Source organism: Bombus impatiens, unplaced genomic scaffold (genome assembly GCF_000188095.3).
Source record: "Bombus impatiens unplaced genomic scaffold, BIMP_2.2 scf_0442, whole genome shotgun sequence".
Classification (NCBI taxonomy): domain Eukaryota; kingdom Metazoa; phylum Arthropoda; class Insecta; order Hymenoptera; family Apidae; genus Bombus; species Bombus impatiens.
This window is the reverse complement of record NT_176861.1, coordinates 153,346-168,548: the sequence shown is the minus strand read 5'-3', so window position 1 is coordinate 168,548 and position 15,203 is coordinate 153,346. Positions and strand designations below refer to the sequence as shown.

The window sequence follows — 15,203 nt, the reverse complement described above, 5'->3', positions numbered from 1 at the left end:
CCGCCACTCTCCTTTCTCTCTCTCTCTCTCTCTCCTGTCGTCTCCTCTTCCAGGACTATTCCAGAACCTCATAGGACCCGATTCTTCTGTCGCTGTTCCTTTTATCACAGCTTCGTAATCAGACTTCTTCTACGAAAGATAGATAACACGTGCTTGTGAGTAGTGCATGTTAAAGTAATGCTGACGAAAGGGCTGACAGCAAAATGTGGCGGAGAGAAAAAGGGGAATTGTACCGTTAGCTCTGGCACGTACAGTTTACGGAGAGATTCTAACGCGGTAGAAGTTGCTGCCATATTTCATCCGGCACTTTTCTACCTTTTCTCTTTGTTTTCTCCGCACGAGAGCTGACTCTCCCCAACGACGTGTGTCCTGCGCGATCCCTCGTTACGATAAATCATGTACGCGATATGCTCACGAAGAAATATTACACACGGGTAAATAACGTTAATTTATGTTAATCGCTCGGCCGTACTTCACGCTCGTTTATTGCCACGACTGGCGCCGCAAACCCTGTCCGCTCGACGTTTCGACAAACGTCACGGTGCACCCTCGGGATTCCACGCTCTCGATCCATTAACAACGATCCACAGACGACGAAATCGGTGCGTGGAATTTTTTGCGATAATCGAGGTAACCGTGTCACCAACCTAACCAGGAGCCCAAGATATTGCATACTCAAGGTCACTCTGAAACATTTCCAAGCAGGCTTTTACAAACTGTTAAGTTGATTGAATTTTTACAGACGTATAAACGTTAATATTATACGCATAGGTTCGATAAATTTTTACAGACGTACGATGTAGAATAGACATTGGTGCCTTAAGATCAGGATTTATCATAATTGAGACAAAAATGTGTAATTTTACCATTCTTTTGTTTGTATAAGTAAGAGAAAGTTTAATATAGATATGATATAACACAGTATCACAAAAACGGGTATGACTTCTGAAAGAAATGGTAAAAAGCTCGCGATTTATAAAATAAAAAATTTAAAAAGGAGTTTCAACCATTTCAACAATCTCTCGCTTCCATCATAGTCCTTCACTCGCACCATCTTCCAATTCACGGAACGCCAATTCAACAAACAATTCCTATAAACAACCACGTATTTTACGCGACAAACATCGCAATACCGTGACTTTGATCGCGTTTCCTGGTTGATCGCGAGCTCCTCGGATGGCTGTTGTTCACTGGGTACAGCCCCCGCAACCATTGTCGTACAGACGTTACACAGTGTGCAGAACAGTGAATCGAGAGGACCAAGGGAGAGAAAGCGAGTGTCGAAGCCTTCACCCGCATACAAATTGATCCTTTTTGCCGGTGCTGCGTCGCGTCTGGGGCGGCAGCTAGCGTGTCCGGTGTGGCTGGCCACCGAAAAACCGGCCTGGACACGGGTACAAGGGGGTTTGTCGCGTTTTGTGGAAACAATCAGCAGGTTGTCGCGAAACAAGGATATGAATGCATAAGCAGCGCAGTTAACACGGTTGCTCGCCGTGTTCCCCAGCCCTTTTTTTGCCACGATTTCTCCCTCAAAAGATGCCGCTTTTATGCTCTCGGCAGGGCTGCCTCTCGCAGGAGAGGGAAGAAAGACGAGGGACAAGGTCCAGACTTTAGATAAAGCAGGATGCCGGAGGCCCGAGGAGCAGCCTCGAGAAACATAGGTGGACGACTTGCGTCGATAAATACAACCGACGTTGTCCGTATGCCGGACCCTGGTCTACCTCGATTCTTCTTTCCTTTTTTCTTTCTTTACTTCTCTTTTTCTTCTTCTTTTTGTCTTCCTTCCTTTCTTTTCTTTTCTTACTCTCGTCGTCATTTTGCGAACTCTGCTCCGGCATTCGCGGCACCGCGTTCGACTAAGCTTCTCTTGGCATTCTTCCCTCCGTGGTTCGCCACTTGAAGAAAATTCCAAAGTTTTTATTCGTAAAAGACACGACTTCCTTCCTTCTTCTCTGCCAAGCCTTCAGAAGCGTATTTTCATCGCCTACGCCCTTTCGGGCTTATCGTCGTTTATTATCGAGCCAAGCGACGCGCGACAGCTTGCATCCATTTGTCAATAGCGCTGATTCTGATCCATACTTTCGAGAGAGTCGATACGGAGACTCGATTCCGCAATTTGTTCGCTGATATTAGGTGGCTACATATACTGTGTCCATCTTATAACGTCCATCTACGCGTTGCATTGTGCTTTCTTTATAAAAATCTTCGGATTTATCGTCGAAACAAGAAATTGTTGAAATTTTTACGATCTCGATACCATTTGATCTCGAAAGCATTTGATTCTTGTCTCCTTTGAAGCAGTGCTAGCGTGATTTATATCAACGTATACAGCGTTGTTATCACAGAATTGCAATCAAGATTTGCACAATAACCCAATATTAAAAAAAAAAAAAAAAAGAAAGAAACAAGTTGGAAATTGAAATTGCGAAACGAAATTGAAGCTTATCTGAGAACGACAAGGAGTAAATTGCTTCGATGAGAAATTCCGCGGTGATATGATATAAATGCAATATTGCAGGAACTCAAGGTTTATTTATCTTACGATATCTTTATTTTGGCAAGTCTGCGAACCACACCACACCTCTTAATCTCTCCTCGTTGATATTAATAAAACGACTGTACTGGATGACATTAGTTTGCAAACAGTCGACACCACGATGTATCGCGAATCTGACAGACTGCGATGTTCGTCAACGTTTCATTTATTTTGCCTTCGTGACACGACGAATTAAAACACTTGGAAATATTTGTAATTTAATACACTCTACACCGATCATTATTCCAAAAGAGCTATTACGTTTTAAGATAATAGACTATTCTTTTATTCTGAAATAAATTATGAAAATATGTTTTGTCAATTTGTATAGGCTGTCACTAATTTTAGCTCCTTGTTAATCATTGTCAACTATTGGTCTATAAAACTCATTAATTTACGTTGCGTGATACGGTATATTTGCTTTCGATAGCCAACAAGGTTTAATGTTCTTTTCTATCTCGAAAGATATCAGGAGCGTGTTTCGCGCAACCTTCTGCAGTAACCAGTTAAACCGCCTCGTTAACCAAGCAATTTCTCGCGCACAGAACAGAAATATCAAAATTCGGGACGTGTATATCAAAGCTTTTTCTCTTTCGAGTAATTACAAGAGAAAGGCCCGCGATATCGTGATACACGACCATGACGACCACGTGCATTTCCATTTGCCTGGCTCAACGTATATACCAGCGGAATCGAGACTCTGAGGACAAACGAACGAGACCATGGGCGACACACCCCGTTGATTAGTCACCGTGGCAAGGATCGACGTGTCAATTCGTTCGATACAACAATGACAAATGCATTTTGCTCGATTTCATGGAGAAAAATTTTGCTTAGTCGATTCTGTCGATGTCAACGGATGATAGTGGCGATCAGACGTGTCGAATGCAGCAACGCTGAGTTTTATTCCAACAGGAGATAACAAATAACCAACGTTAGTTATGCTCGAGTGGAAACTTTACGACTTTTTTCTTGTAAACGATACACGAAGGTGTGTTTCTGCATAGTTACTGGGTTATGTACATATGTTGTACGTGTTCGCCATTGTGTACAAACAATCGAAGAACGTAACTTGAAACATTAAACAAACGATCCGAAAATATAAACAAATAGTCCGATAAGCAAACAAATCGATGTATAAAGTCGGTGATACGAATAAACATTAGGAAAAAGTAAACAGTCAACTTGAAGATATAAATACAGAAATTGTAATCAAATAGAGAGGAGCAGATAAACAAACGAGAAATGTAAATAATAAATTGAATCGTTGCATAAGTATGAAATGACTTTCACAATCTTTCAACACACAACAATCTTTAAAGAATTTTTTTCAAATAAATCTAAATAGAAAATATTTAATCATATTCTTCGTAAATAACAAAGTGATAATTGACTGATAAACAGTTTTATAATTATAAATAAGACGTGATTGTAAAATGTCTTATACGCCATTAAAAGATTAAAATACGCGCAAACTGGAAGCGTGGCCGAAATTGCAAGTATGAATCACCAGAATACAGATCGTCTACGAGCATAATTGCGAAACTTTCTCTTCCTTCTCTCGACTTAGTCGAAAAAACTCGTCGTTACAAATACGCATTATCCTGCATCTTGTTCACCAGCAAGTTTCTAACTCTCGTTGCTAATGAAACGATCCAACTTGTATATAGTACGTGAAGTGTAACCCTTTCGACGTGGCCAATAAGAACAAGAACACCTCGGATTTCTACTTCAGTTTCTGAATAGCCCTAAACGAAGGAGGTGCCCTAAAAAGGGACCAACGAGTCTATCCAATAAGCTCTGCATTCAGTTGGAAAGTTTCTGAAAGAGGTGCAAACAATGGTATGTGGCGCTGTATAATGGCACCGAAACAGTCGAGGTTCAACGAACGATCAATCAAAATGCGCTCGAACTCATTAACAATCGGGACAAAACGTGCAATTAGCCGCTAATAACGTGCCCGACTATTAACCAGAGTTACCCTGTCAACCGGAACGTACAGACAAAACCGGTTCGTTCCTCGTGATTTGTTCGCACGATTTTTGACAAAATGAGCACGCATTGGCAAATCGAACAGTATCGCCGTGAACGTGGTGAGAAAACATTTTAAAAAAAGATCACGCGGATCTTGTTACGTTATTAATCCAATGGACGTGTACAAGAGTTCTTAATCCTTTCTCGGTGTGACGTACTGTGGCGGTTATTTCGAAATGATTCTACGAGGTCACAGTAACGTACTACGCGAAGGCTGATAAGCTTGTTTGATATATAAAAAAAAAAAAACAGTTTCGGAGAAATATCTTAAAATAAGAGGGAATAACATTGTTAATGAGAAACATGGTTTCGTAAGGACGAAACTGGCACAGGACTTAATAGATCTTGAAAGCTAGGCGATCGCAGATGTCTGATTGATACGATCCGCTTTCACGAGCCTCTGAGTAAGGTTTCTAGGAGAGTATTGCTCGATAAGCGGGTATTCTACTTTGTAATTGCAAGCAATTTATAACCTTCCACCGCTATTGTTGCGTATATTGAAATAGGAGAAATGAAATTGAATACGACAAATATTCGGGAAGTAAACGTCCTTGCTCTACGAAATTGATCGAACTTCTTCACAGTATAACACAAATATAGTACAGTAAATTTCACATCTTCAACGGTGTATTTAGATTTTTCTACGCCTATGGAAGATTTAATGATGCAAGAGTGCATAGAATATACAAAATATGCAAGAATACATAAAGTATCCAAAATTCGGTATTCTATATGATAGTAGATGAAACGAGGTTGTGCTTAGTTAGCTCTTCTTCTTTTAGTCATATTCATATTACTAATTTCAATCTGTAATTTACTTACTACGCTGTCAGAGGATTGTCTAACTGTCGCGTACGTATCAAGAATGCCAATACGGATAGGTAGCACGACGATCTAGATCCTGAGCCAGGATTTTCAGTTGGCTCCCGGATGACCCTGATGAATTTAAATATTCGCGCTAGTTTAACCAAACGTGTCTCGAGCCCTCAGCTTCCAAGACGTCCCACGTCTTTCTCATCGGCAGACAGCCTGGTACCACGACGATAGTCGCTTCTACGAGCGAGATGGACAAAGATGGGAAGCTAGTTAGAAAGGGGAGAGCCGAGAGAAAGAAGCTCGTGCAAGAAACGAAGAGCGAGGGAATAAGCGAAGACGAAGCGCGAGGAATGCTCGACAATCACGATCGACACGATCGAACGGTCGCTCATCGACTTCGAGATTGAACGACTGAACCGTAATCGGCCAGCGGAGGATCGTAATTAATAGAAGAGCGACAGAAAGGGGTGAGAGTGACCAAGACGAGACTGGTGGTAATCAGGCTGCTGCTTAGAAGGGAGGACTCGACGAAACCCTAGTCGACGTCATTTGTTTAAGTTGATCGTTGGCCGTCACGGCCGAATAAGGCAACCCGTGTTCGCCACTCTGCGGGGAGTGCGAAAGAACAAAGAAGGAGCCGTGAGAGGGCCTCCGGGATAAGATCGTGTCACGGCCAGGAGGAAGATGAAGAAAGAGAGAAATAAAGGGAGAGAAAAGGGGCGAGGGAAGAGCAGACACCTGCTGTTCGCTGCATTGTCTCTCTTTTCTCTCGTCTTCTGCTCTCCTTGTCCTCTATTCTTCATCCTTCTTCCTCTTCGTCACGTTGTCGTTTCTTCTTCTTGTTCTTGTTCTTCTTCTTCTTCTTTGGATCTGTTCGAAACAATCCACGAGACCTTTGGCGAGGAAGGGAAAGAAGGCGAGCCCTTTGGCCGAGGCGACGACAAAACAATTGCCGGCGTAAAAGGCGAATAGACGTTTTTTCGCGATCGGTGTGCTCTATTTCCAAATCGAGGTACGCTGCCCAAGTATGGGAATCGATGCTGATCATACGGTGTCCTGGAAAGCTGAATACTCTCGGGAAAAATCACGCGAATATGTCGCGTTAGATAATACCGCTTTATGCGTTAAATTTGTTCGTGTGAGAACAGATGTACCGATTCGTTCGAGTGTCTTGGGCTTAATTCATTTAGATATTACCTAATAACTCTAAGTTTTAGTCAAATATGTAAAGATGTATTTAGATTTAAGATAAAAATCGTTGTGTGGAAGACGATTAAAGGTGTCGGTTATATAGCGATGAGACGAGTTGATGCTTAGTGTAGTCAATATATTTAAAACAGTTCACAGTACAGAGTTAGTCGTCGTTCGCTAAGTGTTGCTTGATATGCGTATACAAGTTAGTGCGTACGTTCGCTCGATATAAGATTGTTCGATACTAACTCGCTATAAGAACGCTCGATACTAATTCATTGTTGTAACGATCGTGTTTGTTTATTTATACTGGTCGGGGGAGTACCGGAAAGTTTAAATTCGACTTCGGTCAACGATTGCGCGTAGCGGCTATATTGTTTTGTCCGGAGTTTGTTTATCCCCTAGTCGACGTCATTTGTTTAAGTTGATCGTTGGCCGTCACGGCCGAATAAGGCAACCCGTGTTCGCCACTCTGCGGGGAGTGCGAAAGAACAAAGAAGGAGCCGTGAGAGGGCCTCCGGGATAAGATCGTGTCACGGCCAGGAGGAAGATGAAGAAAGAGAGAAATAAAGGGAGAGAAAAGGGGCGAGGGAAGAGCAGACACCTGCTGTTCGCTGCATTGTCTCTCTTTTCTCTCGTCTTCTGCTCTCCTTGTCCTCTATTCTTCATCCTTCTTCCTCTTCGTCACGTTGTCGTTTCTTCTTCTTGTTCTTGTTCTTCTTCTTCTTCTTTGGATCTGTTCGAAACAATCCACGAGACCTTTGGCGAGGAAGGGAAAGAAGGCGAGCCCTTTGGCCGAGGCGACGACAAAACAATTGCCGGCGTAAAAGGCGAATAGACGTTTTTTCGCGATCGGTGTGCTCTATTTCCAAATCGAGGTACGCTGCCCAAGTATGGGAATCGATGCTGATCATACGGTGTCCTGGAAAGCTGAATACTCTCGGGAAAAATCACGCGAATATGTCGCGTTAGATAATACCGCTTTATGCGTTAAATTTGTTCGTGTGAGAACAGATGTACCGATTCGTTCGAGTGTCTTGGGCTTAATTCATTTAGATATTACCTAATAACTCTAAGTTTTAGTCAAATATGTAAAGATGTATTTAGATTTAAGATAAAAATCGTTGTGTGGAAGACGATTAAAGGTGTCGGTTATATAGCGATGAGACGAGTTGATGCTTAGTGTAGTCAATATATTTAAAACAGTTCACAGTACAGAGTTAGTCGTCGTTCGCTAAGTGTTGCTTGATATGCGTATACAAGTTAGTGCGTACGTTCGCTCGATATAAGATTGTTCGATACTAACTCGCTATAAGAACGCTCGATACTAATTCATTGTTGTAACGATCGTGTTTGTTTATTTATACTGGTCGGGGGAGTACCGGAAAGTTTAAATTCGACTTCGGTCAACGATTGCGCGTAGCGGCTATATTGTTTTGTCCGGAGTTTGTTTATCATTACATTTCGTATATCATAACGGTGTTAATACTCCGAGGCAAAACAACAACATGATTCGAATTGTCCTATGACTCACGTGCCGCTAAAGTTGATACTATAAATATTCTATTATTATCATTTCTCTATTATTTCTCCAACGAAGGATGGGGCACTGTTATCAAGCGTTAGACATTTTAGCCAAGAGCCAAATAAAAAGACTTTTCGCTCTCGTGTGACAACATGTGATCGTAGCTTTGAATAAACGTACTAAAAATAGTAAAACTACGATATCTGACTAAACCTCTACGAAAAACACTAAACTTGATACGATACCAAACATTAAAAAATTATTATATTCTTAAATAAAGAAATTATAAATTCTTTATGATAATCCCGTGAATTTTTTTGAATAGGATATAGAATTTCGAAAACTCTAATAGTGAATTATTCGTATTACAGACGTGAAAAGGTCCCGTGACACAAACCATGCAAGTAACACGGTGAAAAGACAGCGATGGCAGCAGCGGAAACGCTTCTTCGAGACTCTTCCGATATTCTCCTTGTTCGTGACAGTCGAAGAGAGCACGAAGAAGTGGGAATCATTGTCGAGATCACCTTGGCAAGGTCCATGGGTTCGTAAAGGGCATGAAAGCTCATCATGTTTGAATACCGACACGGGCCACGAACGCTGTCGACCTGCAACCTCCTCGGCGTGACTTTTCTTCTAGTGATCGTCGCCGGTAGCTACAATGTGTCAGCGGATCTCAGCTCCGAATTTGTCAAAGGAAAAAGTGAGTTGTCCTTTCCTGAAACATCGCTTAAACCATTTGCGATTTTCATATTATTGGTATACAAAAATTATTTTATATATATACTAATTATAACGAGATTTAAATGTCAAGTAACGTAATACTTACTACGATGGTACGAAAGCAATTTGTATAAATATGCAACTAATTTGATATTAGTTACTAGCTGCTATAGCTATGTTTTTTCACGTTTTAAACTTTTAACATTTGTAGCAAAAAAAAAAATTCGTTTAAATAAACTATAGACACAAAACCGATAATGTTCGAATAAAATTTAGCGATCTTAAAGTTGCAAATATGTGCAAAGAAAATATGTTTACAGTAGAACTGTAATAGACGATACGAAACACAGTGCAGTATGGAAATAATTTATACGAAGTGCTTTCATCGTTCCGTGTATTCGTTTGTATGGCTAGAAACTGAAAATGAAATATCCTCTAACTCTCCAAAGTTACATTACTTGACCTTTTTAAAGTATTCATAACCGAAAGATTAGAAAATCCTCGAACGAGCAATATTCTCAGAAAATGTCTCGCTCTTAAACATTTTCAATCTTTCGGCTATATTCGTACAAGACGCATTAGAACCACTACGAACGTCAAATATTAGCCTGGGAACATCGATCGTACGGTTCGACCAATACGAACCAGTATGAAGACACGCGTACACCGCGTTACGATACCTTTCAGATTGAATCCTAATGGAGAACTCTTCCTGGTCGCGTGTACATCATTGAGGCCGCCTAGAAAAGTAGAAAGTAAAGTTGCGCCAGGTTTTACGACCGCGTGGGTGGCTGCTCGATCGGTCGAAGGGTTCCTTTTACTCGAAGTACCTGGAAAGTACCGTTCTTCCCACTCGAGCAGAAGGAAACTCTTTAAATCCCGCCTCGTTCTAGCACGAGCTCCGCTAGGAAATATTTACGTTGCTTTCGGGAACGCGCGTGTAGGTGCACCGGCGCGTGTAACAACGAGATTCCTCTTGATTCCTGGCGATGTCGATGCTTGACCCACATCGCCGTGTGCCTGCTTCGTCTTGGCAAGAAGACCTTTCCCGTTTACTTTTATTACGTCCCTAGTTATTACCGGTGCACACTTTTCTGGACCACACGCGTGATCCTCTTCTCGTGATATACGACTGAACTTCAACATTGTACTCGTCGACGCGCCTTCGACTTTCAAGATGCTTTGTATATTGGAGAACGACTCGTAGAAAGATCGTTGGCTAACGTACGAATGAAAAATCTTGCTTGTCAGTGAGTTGCAATCAAGATGTAGTTTAGTAAAGTTCAAGGTTTTGGAGAAAAAGGCGAAAAAGTGCGAGCGTACTTCCTTTATTCTATCATCGTTACGACAGTACGCTTGAACATACGAATTTCTCTATTACATATCGTAACAAACTTGAATAGAATTCCTCTTTCAAAATACATTAACGCGTAACAATGTACTTGTCCAGTTTATATATCACTTTCTAATCATCTATAACGATACGGGCTAACGGAGCCAAAACACGCTTTCTCTACTTAACGCCGTAATTAGATAAGTGTCAGCGAATTAGCGGGGTGAAAAGCAATAAATAGCGATTTCCTTCGAACGTATCGAATGCTCGAGTTAAAAAGGGGTCCATGCTCGGAACCTAAAGACGCGACTCGTCAGGCAGATAACCACCCAAGATTCCACGGTGTGCCGCAATTTCGAGAGATATCACCTAAAGTGGTCTCCATAAAGGTTTCCATTAACGTGATAAGGGGAGGTTGATACGTTCGTGGCCATTAGGGGACTGTAACCTACGTGGTGTCGCCGGTGTGCAGACACTCTTCATGATTTTCTTCTATCATTTTTTATTTCGTCGGAGAAAATACATTCGACACGTTATTGCCGTACGATATTCGAGCGACAGGCGACATTTTTCTTCGCCAAATTATACTCCGTGCCGAGTTAATCGTTGCACTTTATCGCTGTGAGCTTTTAGCGTGAATCGCAGCTGGAAATGAAGCGCCAATTAACATGGCGCATTCGCTGAACACTGTGGGAATACATAGATTTTGCCAGGCAAATTGAAATGTTTGCAGCGACTGCAGCGATGAGTTATCACATAACTTGTCAAATTTGCCTCGTCTTATGAACCGAAAAGAGTTATTTAATCGAAGTTTCGTGTTGTTTATCACGTGGATTTCGGAGGGTTCTTTTTTGGAATGCGGAGCCACTTTTATACCGCGTGGAAAATTATTCAGTCGTGAAGATTTATCTCAATACGTCGAAGGATTGTCAAACTTCAATTTCTTTCCCAATTTATTTTATTATTTTGACATTTGAGATTTTTAGCATTTCTTATCGCATGTAAGTGTTCCATTGAAAATAAATTTCCATGAAATTTATTTTTATTTAAAAATGCATTTTATTTTAGTTTATTAGAGCACGTTTCTTTGTATTACTAACTTTCGTCCTGTTTCTATTTGTTTAATTTTCCGCATCTTACTTTTCTGTTTCGTTAATTTTCTGACTTGTAACAAAGAGAATATCAGTACTTGGATATAATTCAAGCATCGGAGAGGGCAACTGAATTTTAAAATCGCTCTTCTACGAAAGGCAAGAAACGTGGCATATTGTGTGTTCCATCTGTGCCGTTCAAATAATAACGTGCTATTCCAGAAATTTACTAAACACAGGGATATTTTATTCTCATTCCAATTAACAATTTACATTAAAATTAACAATATAGCGATATATCGTCGAAAACCACATATCGAATACCTTCTCAACTCGCATCCCACATTCAGAACTAATGACATAGCTATAACGAGTACAAACGACAGACGTTATACGGTCCTTTCCTCCCTTGTTTCCTTTCTCAGTCTCCGTGAATGCAATTTTGGAGTTAACGAAGACATCGTTTTGGACATTCGGTAAAAAGCAGTCGCGGTCACGCCGATCGGAAATAAGTTTTTGCGAAGCGGGACCGATCTCGTGCGCTTTCAGTCACGTTCGCTTTTGCATTAACGAAATTCGTGGCTGGGTTTTTTTTACGGAGGCGGTCGGTCTTTGATCAGGACGCATTAATTCTATCAACTCGAGCCATGGCTTTCCCTTTAAGTAGGCGCCTGATACGCCGTCGATCTTCCGGATTACCCGTGTTAAAGACGCGTATCGTTTCTCGAAAGAAGAAACATGTGTTCGCTAACGACACCGCTACCACACCGTGTATTATAATCGTGCAGCTATCGAGAGCCGAGCTCAGGCTTGGTATGTACTCGGATTTACATCCTTTATATCTCCCGATTTATGGCTTCTACTCGTCGGCTACAAGCTGCCGTGAACTAACCATTAGAATTTTGTAAAACGAGATAAATTTTGTCGCACCTTTTATTGCGCACGTTGTGGAATAACTCGTTTGATTTCGTGCCTTTATAGAGTTGTGATGGCTGATGTGTAGAGTGAAATAGATAAGGCTTACGAACGCCGCATGTTTGATTTGTTTTTCGAAAGCTTTCTGTCTAATGAGGAAGTTATTGGCACTGGATCTTTAAAAGTTTGGTACGGGAAACGAATGAATTTCGACTCGATTATTGACAAGGCTCGCGAAGATTACAGACGAGAAACAAATATTGCTTCTAATAAGGAAGTTATTGGAAGAACTTTAATGTAGGATAAAGTATCTAATTTGAAAGATTCCACCATTGATAACATTTATGGAGGCTGAAAGAAGAAGAAGAAAAATATCTTAATAAGAACGTTAGCGTGACTGAATTTTTAGAAGTACTTTAGTATAGCGAAAAGGTAATTGGATTTCAAAGACAAGTATTGCCAAGGATTTTTCTCTTCATTTAATCGATTAAATTTTTCACCTACAATTTTCTCGACATATTTTCAATACCCTACATGTATTATCACTGAACTTAAGTTTTTAATATTCCTTATATTAAATTTATCATTATTATGGTACGACGTCTAAACGTCTAAAATACTCCTCTTAACACTTTCTTCTTCCTACGCTTTTAAATCGTCCTCTTCATTTATATCAATTATCATCAACTTCATCGTAGCGTGTCATTTTAGCCATTCGCGTTTTCAACCATCTTAGTTTAGCGAACTAATGTTGCAATAACCGAGAAGGAGGACATGGTGGTAGGATAAACGCGATGCAAGATCACCTCCTGTGCAATGTTCGCTACGGTGCACAACAACTCCATCGACGTGTATGTGCAGGATCGGAAAGGGACATCTGGGAGGCATGCCTTAATTGACCGCTCGGAATATTGACGAGATCCCAGAGACGGATTGAGACGTTGAATTTCCGAGGGACGTTCGCTTTTTTTGCCTCCCCATGAAATATGACCGTTCAATATGCTAGGCAGATATTTATGTACTCGTGGGATTGCGCCTGACGTAGGGATTCGAAAGAGATCGGGACAGGTTCGGAGACAGTAGAAAGCGTTCCTTTTATTTTTTCCCTTCGTTTTTCTACCATCTTCGTGCGGGGATTCCAGAGGATGTCTCATTGTTTGTTCGTTTGCTCGTGTTTGCAACAAAATTGCAGAAGCACCACGCTCTTTCGTCCGAGAAAGTCTATGGTTAATTACAGTATTTGTAAAAACTGTCAAGACGTATGCTGTTACATATGACCGGCAGCATATTTATGAATTGTCATACTAATCAACTCTGTAAATTGAAAGGCAGAGAGAAATGACCATAACAAACACTGTTTTCTCTTTAATTTTTCCAAAAATTTCAAAGTAACCAGATATTACGAAATTACAGATATTCCAATCGTCAACTTCAAACAAACGTCAAGAATGGATCGAATGTTAAAGTACGAACGTAAGAAAATTTCTAATATAATCGCAATTTGCATTTTATAACGATTACGTAAACTTCGATGTAAAGACTACAAAGTATAGCAAAAGAACGTAATAAAATTACAAGTTCTAATCTACGCTATTCAGGAACCAGGATCATCGAATTCTTTCATAACTAAATACGAAAGAAATGACGAAAGAAATTCCTATTAATCTTTCCTTAATAAGGAAGAAAATCCTATTAATACTTGGTAACAAGAAAGATCCTTTTACATTAAAGCTGGATAAATTTTCTCATAGGCTCAACGGCCAGTTTTTCTCGTCTAGCCAAAGCAGTAATTCGACCATCTCGACTATCGTATCGTCAACGAACAACCGGTCAAGTTGGTTGCCCGTAAGTAACCCGCGTATCGGGGTTCCGACTGCCCGACAGAAATACCAAACGCCTCACGAACGTAATAAATGCCGGCGGTAATCGCTGTTAAACTTCGTCCGGCATCGAACGTCTCAGCCAACCATCACATAAATGCCATTCAAAGTTTAATCGCGTCGATTACAGGATCGAGATATTTCTGTTCACGGTAATAAACGTCGCGACCACGAGGTTACTTCTCTATTATTTAAACGTCCGAGATCGATCGTCGTCTCCGAGTCATTTGACCGGTACAGTGACACGTGCAGATCGACAAAGAATTCACTAATTGAATAGCCACGCGTTGAAAGAGCGCGTTCGTTGCGCAAACTATTCTATAAAATCGATTCAATTAAAAGTGAATTCCACGTGCCCCAGATGAGAGGCGAGTCCTATTAATCATTTTCGCTCGATCCCTTTCGCAATCCTCCCGAGGGGGTAAACAAGGCGCGCCAATGGACAGGCCTCAGGGACGATGGTAACAGGTGCTTCCACAAGTGCGTACTAATAATGGGTAAAATGGCCCATTCGTTACGCGTCACGATTCATGGCTCGTTTCCTTTTCCTTCTTAAATAGGCCGCGTGTCAGCGACTCGATTCGTTCAAGTAACGATATTGTTTTTGCCTTGCTGGCAGAATTGCGAAGAAGTATGATTGTTAGGGATCGGCTTCTTAAAAGGAGTTTCCTTTTAGAAGATAGTGGAAATGAGTTAATGAAGTTGTTTTTCTGAGGCATTTACTCGAGCCTCTTAGTATACAGTAAAATGATTAGTTTCTTATGATTTGTAGGGAATTCAAGCAGTTGGGAATTTTTTGCCAGATACGATCTTTAACTCTTACTCGCGCATATTGTAATTTAATTCGCTGAAACTGGGAAGAGCAAATAATAAACATCGTTACCATTACAATTCGCACATTTACATTCAGCTAATTATCAAGTACTGCCACTAAAACCTCTTAATATTATACTCCTCCTATCGATGCTAATCAGCTGCTATTGAAAAGAATAAATTTAATTACGATATACGTATACCGTGAGTTAGTTCCATTTCAGTCTAACGTATCTTCCATAGCGTCACGACAGAACAATCGTCCTTCGATATAGGGATTCAGCATAGAACGACTCTCGTTTAGATCTCGACTAGATAAACGAAACGACCCACTGCGAAATGATCT

The 15,203-nt window shown here is 40.8% G+C and overlaps 1 protein-coding gene across 4 annotated transcripts in view; it reads left to right on the top strand.

Moving 5' to 3' along the window:
- Nucleotides 1-15,203, top strand: part of LOC100740344 (epidermal growth factor receptor) — a 174,899-nt gene that overhangs the window by 134,580 nt on the left and 25,116 nt on the right. For 3 of the 4 annotated variants that reach the window (XM_012387009.3, XM_012387007.3, XM_012387008.3), the window contains exon 2: nucleotides 8,474-8,805. The exons of the other annotated variant lie outside the window; for it this stretch is intronic. In XM_012387009.3, coding sequence (XP_012242432.1) covers nucleotides 8,673-8,805 — 133 coding nt within the window. In that variant the 5' untranslated portion in view covers nucleotides 8,474-8,672. The remainder of the gene's footprint in view (nucleotides 1-8,473; nucleotides 8,806-15,203) is intronic. 4 annotated transcript variants of the gene reach the window in all.